Raw genomic sequence first — 8,572 nt, 5'->3', positions numbered from 1 at the left:
TTATAAAAATAATTTATTAATACAATTAATTTTTATTATAATTAATTATATTATAACACAATTTATTTGAATATTTTTAAATTAACTTTAATAGAATTGAATATGATTAAATATTTTAATCAGAATTAATTTTAACTATATAAATTATCATAAAAACCTTACTTTTTAAAATTAAATTATTGATAGATTTATGCATAATATTATTAAATTTGTTAAATTTTATTTAAGAAGTAAAATATATTATTTAAATTATATATTTGATTAATTATAAAAAATTAAATTATATTAATATTAATAATTTAATTTATGTAAATAAATAACTTAATATATTTTAATTTAAATAAATTTAATAAAATAAAAATATTTAATTTTAAAATATCAAACATCAAATTTTATAATAATTAATAAAAATAGTAATATATAAATTAATTTCTATATAAATGAATATAAATCATATTGGATGAAAATGTTTCGTTTTATGTGGGCACCTTTGAAATACATTGAACATAAACTGAAAAATAAAAGAAAGAAAGAATACGCCTTCATTTACATTCAACAGATATAGCAGTATAGCACTAGCACAGGTCTTGACAAGAGTTTTTTTTTTTTTTTACCAACACGTTGATCAAACGCCAGCATTATTGACCACGTAGCTAAGATGTATACTTCTTTTATTTTTATTTATAAAAAAAACTATCATTTTAATTTATTTTTTATAAAAATAAAATTATATTTTTTAATAAGCATTTATTACAAACTTCTTAAATTATCTATCATAATTTTATCATTCAGAGTCAGATGAGACAATTAATTAAGATTTAATTAACACAATTAATGAAGAATATTGTAATTCAATCCTTTTATTTACAAACATAATTAACTAATTTTTTTAAATTATATAATACAGTTTTTTTTTTATAAATAAGATCGGAAGGAGTACCATTTAAAGCTGCCGTCAACTTTGCTATTTATTATCTAAGGTGAAAATTTATTTCAAAAGCTCAGTGAGACAGCTCAATTAAAAAAAAAATATTCTTCCTCTCAATAATCGATTACCTATTTAAACTTGTGTTTGGATAATTTTTTGAAAAATCAAATTTTTAACACACAAAATTGATTATTTAGCTAATCCAACCACACAGTAAAACTGTACAACAGCTATTTTTAAAGGAAACGAAATTTAGATGTTAATTTATACGAATATTATATTATTTACTCTTAACAAGTCTTTTAATACATGTTAAAATTATAGCCATTTTTTTACCCAAAAAAATAAAATTATGGCCATTTTATTTTACTTCTTGACCTATATCTATCGCTCCTGCTGTGATAAAAAAAATAATTAAAAGATTATGTAGATAAAAATATGTTAATATGTTATTAAAAAAATTAAAAAAAGTCAGTAGTTACAGTCAAACATCCTTTAACTGTTTTAACAAAATGGAAAAAATGAAACCTTGTTATATTTAACAACTTATTAATTATGCAATGATTAAACGCTAATTTAAAAATTATATAAAAAAATATGTCTATGATACTATAAAAATAGTTTTTAGATATTAATATCATTAGTTTCGCCAAGTATTTTTTTTTATATGCACGTCTGATTAATTAATTGGGCATTTTTGAACTTAATGGGAGGGAATGACCTGTGCATGTGTTTAATCTGTTTTTCTCAACAAATTTAATTAATCCAGATCTGACCTACATCGCACCCCTATCTATGGTGGGTAGGTTTTCTAATAGGAGAAGAGTTTTTTGCATACACAAAATTTAAACTTGAGATTTTGTTTAAATAAAATTGAGTTACTTATCACTTAGACCAACCTAATTGGTTATTCATATTATGTTGATTGTTGAGTTAGCAAACCAAAAAAAGAGAACTGGTCAAAAAAATAAAATGAAAGAAGAAGCAGAAAACGGTTTACTGTATGTGAGATGGTTGTGGGGTTCGAAAAGCCTAATGGGCTTTGGGGCTTCTCCTTCACCGATCCACGATGCGTTTAGATCTCACTGTTTTTGGCACATAAGAAGGATAGACATCGTAAAGTGGAGAGCAAGCCGGGAGTCGATCCCTTCAAATATACTTTCTTACCGGGGAAGCTTGGAACAATGTATTTTGTTCCTCATTATGGCCCTCTGCTTCCTTCCCTCCTATCCTTCTTAACTTTTTTGCCTGTGACCACAAATTTTAAGTCAACCATAGTAACACCCCCCCTTTTTCCAAAACAAAAAATCTCTCATTTTCGCCCCTTAATTAATACTTTGATCCTATTGTTAACATATACATCTACCCAAGTGATGGATGTCAAAAACAGCTCACTACTTTGAAGTCACCCTCGTGATTGTATTTGATTTATTTCAACTCCAATTTTTTTTTTGTGGAATTCAAATTAATTCATTTATAAAGAGTGGTTTGTTGGGTTGATTAAAAGTCTGTTATAGATATCCATATTCTGGCTAAAAAAATAAAGACATTGGTATTCATGTGCAACGTGGTTTAAGAGTATATGATATGATTTGGAATAAGAATAATTAATGAGCGCATAAAGTGAGGAAAGAGAAGGAGTTCCAGCCCATTTGATGTCTCTGTTACTCCTTTTTGTAACTGATTTGATTGATTCTTGAAAACTCAATGCCCATGTGAAAGAATGTATAGAAGGATAAAAATAACATGTCCAGCTAGAATATCAAGGCAAGGCATGAAGGATACCCCTTAAAATGAACTCATCCGCCACATTAATTCGACATTTATGCTTGGTTAGAATGGGGGGGGGGAAGAAAAATATAGAGTATAGAATATTAGAAGAGAAAATTAAAAAAAACTAATAAAAAATTATTTTAAAGAACTTTACGTTCTAATATTCTTTCTTCTTTAAAATCTTCTTCTCATCCGAGCTAAGGATTAATTTTTTCATAGAATATAACAATATCCCTCCTGACATGTACCTAGGGAGTACAAGGAATGTGATAAACAGTGATTAATTTGGTATAATAAGTTTTAGAATCATACATGGCAAGCGGATTAATTGTTTCCAAGAAGACAAGGAATCTCACTTAGTCGTGGATAAGAGGGGTTATGCTTGCAATTTGTAAGCTTGAATTTTACACATGAAATTGATAGATAGAGTGAAAAAGGTAGGCATCATAAATAGGGATGATAATGTAATGAAGGAGAAATGTGATAGGGATGGAGTGAATGTCAAAACGAACAATATGGTTCACTCTCCCATTCATCCATGTGGTTGGTCCCTCTTTCCTGCGGAACATATTCATTGACATTGTAATGTAATGAACAATGGAAGGCAATTAAGATGGTATAAATATGGGGGTGTGCTCATGCAGGCTGGGGCATCAAATTAATCTACTCACTCAAATGTCTTCGATGAAGAGGAAGAGAGGGTGTTGCATGGAAACACAGAGTCATGTGTGGTAGCCAAGGATGGCTTGCCTAGCAATACATGTCCATTCAAGGAGTCCTTGTCCTCTTGTCTGGTTCTGTTTATGCTGGCAGGCATCCTCGGCTACTCCAATGATCCTTGTTTTTCATGTCACGCCCTCCATTCTTCCCACATTCTCTTCTTCTCTCACAATCATGATATACATTTTTTCCCCTCAAAGAAACAAGTCCTGGGAGGAGAAGAATTTGTTGTGGATTGCCATCCAATCAAACAAGAGCTGTTGAAGGAGGATGGAGGAACAGGTATGCATTAGATAAGATTCCGCCGACGGACATAAATCAATGTTTGAATGAGCCCGTATTCAAAGAGGCCTTCAACTTGCTGCTGTCCGTGTCTCTAAGTATATAAAATTTAATTATAACAAGTTGCGCGTTCATAAGTCATTAACAGTGTAACTTACTCCGAATTCTATACGAAATTTAGTTCCAAGTGAAAAGGTGGAACTTAATGGGGTTCAATTAAGTCTTTTATGAAAAGGGTATATGACGGGATTTATATTGTACTGTATATATTCCCTTGGAACTCGGAAGTTGGAAGCACATTCTACTATTATATATCGGTTTTTGATATATCAGACAACTATGTTCCGACTTCCGAGTATTATAAGTTGAATCCCAGAGAGAGGAAGGATTTATTCTTGTGTTGCGCTATTCTTTTACCGAAAAGAAAAAATTGAGTAATTCAGATAAGCTAGAGTTTATATTAAATTTCATAAATAAAAATTATTTTTACCCTGTATTCTAAATGTAAAATACAATCTAAACCATTTATGTTTTTCTTTTGTAGCATGTAAGGTGTTTAATTCTGAGTAGTTGAGTGCAGTCATGTCTATTCTTCGCAGAACAAAGCCAAGCCAGTACTAGCCTATTAGGCGTGCTTGGTGTCAACAGTTCCTACGTGCCAATGATTTTAACACAACGTAAAATCCATTTCTTTCAATCCGGTTACTCATCTTATCCTCGATAACCAAGCTGTTAAAAGTTCAATCCCTATCGCTGCAATTTATTACAATTAAAATGAAAATTCTGAGAAGTTGGGTTAGAGAGATGAACTATTGAGTTTCCACCCCTCTCGCATGAATGGGCATGTGGGGATTAAATTCAACAACCTGTTGTTTGTCAGCGACTTGGAATCATTCGTTTGCTCATTTTGATTTGCAAGTTCACAGAGATAATGATTCTCCCCTAGAAGCCAAGTCATTTTATACTTCTGCCAAATTACTTGACAACACTAGCAAGAAATATTGACCAAAGCAGTTACCCTCTTCAATTTCGTGATCCTAAATAACTCGACATATTCTTAATACATGGTATAAAGTTTGAAAAATAAATAAACAAATATACAAATAGAACGATATTTTCCTGTTGATTGTGATTTGAATCGTGACAGTTACCCCGAGAGAGAGACATAATTTGTTGGTTTTTATTCCAAGACATGAGAAAATTTCGTAGTTTATATTTGCCAACGGGAGGGAACCTCGATAAATTAGCACTTCGTTTATCTGTACAATCTTTGCTCTAAAAATATCTACCCTTTGTTGGAATCAAATCACTCTTATATATCGAATTAGCAACTTGAACCAGCCCAAAGCATCGCGCATACAGTACCAGCCTCCATACATGTTGCAAGATGATGAACACATGCAAAGAGTCGGATTTAAAAATCAAAAAACAAAAAAGAAAAAAAGATCTCCGAGGCAGTAAATTAAATGTTAGATCATTCATTTTCGAGGCTCATTAATGGATGTTTATAGAATCCGGAAGTTACCGCTTAGGTTGCTTCATTGCCGCTATGCAATCGAATTCCTCCCACCAAGACACACAGCTCCCCGTCTACTAGCTAGCAGGTGCTTGGTTTCCAATGATGCAATCATTTGACAGTTTACATTGTTGACCTTTGTCGTCATCACCTCACCACCTGAGTGCTCTATGATTAGCATACCAACAAATAAATGGCCAAGAGCGTGAGAAAATATTCAGTCCTCTTGGCAATTAGGAGGGCCCACATTGCTTTGAAGGAGAAAGAGGCACATGGGAAGGCTTACAGAATCAACTATTACAGACTAAACACATCACCAGGAAGACCTGAAAGGCAAGCAGTCAGAAACATTGCCTACTTGGATACAAAGAAAGCTAGTTTCGTCTCTCTCGTTGTCCAACAGTCAAACACCAGATTCTCAACAGCAGCAGAGAATAGAAAGTTGCCAGTGCAGAAATTGCAAGCAACAAGAGATTTAAAATATACTGGCTCCAACAAATCAGACAAAAATATGCAAGAAATTATAGCTAAATTACCCGAAGAATAACACTTCATATGACATGTGAAGCGAAACGAATTTGGCTTTTTACTTTTATTGCATCTCGTGGCTTGGGAACTCTTCCAAAAAATTATAGGCATCTATAAATACAAACAGGCCAAGAGCTCCAGAGGCACCCACAGAAAATGATATGAAGATTTATCCGTGTCCCCAATGGATGCAGACTACAGAGACGAAGTCATACAGCATTTCATTTCCTTTCTCGTTCAGAAAAATATTCTCTCCCATAATGGTAGCCTTTTGTACTTATGAATGATATAATTAGAATTAGTTCATTGGAACAAAAACAAAAACAAAACTACTTCAACAAAATTAACATCCATGTATGTACTTGCACTGGATTGAAAAAGATGTTTGGAAGTAAGAACATGTGAGGGACTAAGATTAGCCATTCTAAGCCAAACAGGTTATGGAAGAACATACTAGAGCTGGGTTCAGATGTCCATCTTAATTTGCTATGGCTGAGAATCCTCCAGTGCTACATTAGGCAAGAAAGGTAAAGAAGCTTATGAAAACCCCTTCCCGAGCTTCTGAATAGCACAGTACATTTTTCTTCTTGATCCAACAGCGTTTATTCCCATATCTTTAAGATCCTCCAGTGTCAACATGGGCAAAACCTCATCATCGACCTCGTGTATTTCGAATACAGGAGCATAACGACCAAGTCCCAGTCCATTAAGCCAAATCCTAACCCCATCTTCTCCACAACTCCCTCTTCCAGCATTCCCATTCCTATCCCCACATTTCCAGTCCCTCACATCAGTATCAGATGGGCCAGATAGCTCAATGCCATCATGATGTTCCCTACCCTCTGAAATCCTCGCCCTAATTGATCTCCTATTACCGTGATAATGCACCTCTCTGTCATTTCCATGACCTTCAACACCCAGATTCTCCAACGAATGAATTGGGCTTTGGTCTTTCAAGGGGCTATCCGAATTTTCTTTATCAAAATCCCTATATCCATCATCAATGTCTTCGCCGGCGCTATATTTTTCCTCCCCTTCCCCTCCGATGACTCCTCCTCCTCCTTCGTCGATTCTGGAAACCCAATTTGATCTGACCCGCTTGGTGGCCGTGGTACCTCTCTTTTTCGATTCTTTCACTTTCCAGCTACCAATCGCCACGCAATCCAAATTACTTTCTTTCTCGTCACCCTCTAGGGTTTCGCTAAAATCCACAAAACCGCTTCCAGAACTTAAATTTGTCAAAGGTCGAGTCTTGGAGGCTTTACCTGAGGCATTAGAGTCCTTCCTGTGATCGAGACCGAGCTTCCATGGCTTATTGCTCCGACGTACATGCGAATCGTACTGCTGGTCTCCGATGTCGCCTAATCTGACACTCGGCCTCCTTTGACGCTTGGATGGAGGGACGGGTTCGCAAGAGTTAACCATCAGCGTTCCTGCACCATTATTCATCTGCCCCTCTGGAGGCTGAATCTCCGCCATTTCTACCTGCTGGAGAAGAAACCTTGCGATTGAAAAATGCACAAGATTCGCTAATGCTTCTAGAACGGGTTCCTAAGGAATATGAAGACAAATTATGATGGAGATTTCGGGGAGCGAGATGGATTAGATTAGAACAGAGAGAGACAATAGTAACTACGGAGAGTCGAGTAGATGAAGAAGCGATACGAGTGCGTGTGACTATGTGCAGCGGAAGACCGCGACGCTTGGCCTCGGAAGTTTGATGAAATGGCTCGATTTACCCTTGATAATCTACAGTCCACAATATATAGCGACGCGTGTAAACACTATCGCTCGCCTAAATTATTGCCAATTTTTAAATTTAATTTAATCATAATCATTTGTGAGAATATGTTCATGTGTAATGCGTTGAAGGACAGGACATAATATTTTTTATTTCCTTCTAAATATACTATTGTTAGTTTGGAAAATTTTCTATTAAAAATCTGTCCCATAATATTGAGATGTAAATATTTTAAATTTCTTCTAAGGTAAATGGCCTGTTTAAAAAAGTTAAGGATTGTACTTTAGCTGCTGGGGTGGGGGTTGGCAGGGGAGGTTCATGTACACACGCATGCAGGAATTAATATATATGCATATGACATGTTTCCCCGGTTCTTCTAATTCTAAATATAAACTATTTCTAACCAATTTGCGAGTGTAAAAAATAACTAAAGTATTAAAGTTGTTATAAAATTGAATTCATATTCAATACTACTTTTATTAATTATGCTAAACTATATCATCATACTAATTGTTACTCTCTCTCGGTACTCTAGTATCACTGTAAGATACTTTTTGAGAGAGAGTCCTGAGAAGAGAGCATGTGTACATATAAATGATGGTTAAATGTTGGTCAGAAATGAAAGCAGTGGAGTTTGAAGGGAGATAAGGTTTGCCTGTTTTGTTTGTGGAAAAGTTTTATTTATTTATTTATTTGGTCATATTCTTTATAGAAAAGTTAAATCAATGAAGCATCAACCATTGCCAAATGGGCCGTCTTCCCCGCTACTTCCCATCAAGATCCAGGGAGGCTATTTCTAAATTTACGCTGATATTAACTTATATTCTGCAATGGTTCACAAAAAAGCGCACAATATTGTTGGCCCGTTTCCCAAAAAACCTCTTACAAAGTTCATTCTATTGTTATTCCAACTCTATTTCAAACCCAAATAGGGTTTCGGAACCACACGTATCCACATTCTGTCTCTTTGGACATTTTATGTTCCGCATCGTCTTTGTTTCCCTGCGGCACAGCCCAGCCCGATTATGTCAATAGTATATTGGGCCCAACCCAATATTTTATACCGTGTTTGGTGGCTGACCCA

At 34.4% G+C, this 8,572-nt stretch overlaps 1 protein-coding gene across 2 annotated transcripts; it reads right to left on the bottom strand.

Moving 5' to 3' along the window:
- Positions 1 to 4,863: 4,863 nt before the first annotated feature.
- LOC129319165 (uncharacterized) lies at positions 4,864 to 7,468 on the bottom strand. 2 transcript variants are annotated; one of them, XM_054964149.1, is made up of 2 exons: positions 5,756 to 7,468; positions 4,864 to 5,378 (listed from the first exon to the last, which is right to left on the bottom strand). In XM_054964149.1, the coding sequence occupies exon 1, from the start codon at positions 7,224 to 7,226 to the stop codon at positions 6,285 to 6,287; it is 942 nt and encodes a 313-aa protein (XP_054820124.1). In that variant the 5' UTR covers positions 7,227 to 7,468; the 3' UTR covers positions 4,864 to 5,378; positions 5,756 to 6,284. The 2 variants fall into 2 exon arrangements, with proteins under 2 accessions (XP_054820124.1, XP_054820125.1); XM_054964150.1 differs by having other exon boundaries at positions 6,202 to 7,468.
- Between the last annotated feature and the right edge of the window lie 1,104 nt (positions 7,469 to 8,572).

Source organism: Prosopis cineraria, unplaced genomic scaffold (assembly GCF_029017545.1).
Source record: "Prosopis cineraria cultivar Desert tree isolate PC_DT_omini unplaced genomic scaffold, ASM2901754v1 PC9, whole genome shotgun sequence".
In the NCBI taxonomy this organism is placed as follows: Eukaryota; Viridiplantae; Streptophyta; class Magnoliopsida; order Fabales; family Fabaceae; genus Prosopis; species Prosopis cineraria.
The sequence above is the reverse complement of the archived record's forward strand: the minus strand, read 5'-3'. Positions and strand labels throughout refer to the sequence as shown.

Excerpts from the sequence above, each read along its gene's own strand:
- LOC129319165 (XM_054964149.1), bottom strand. The coding sequence starts at position 7,226 with ATGGCGGAGATTCAGCCTCCAGAGGGGCAGATGAATAATGGTGCAGGA.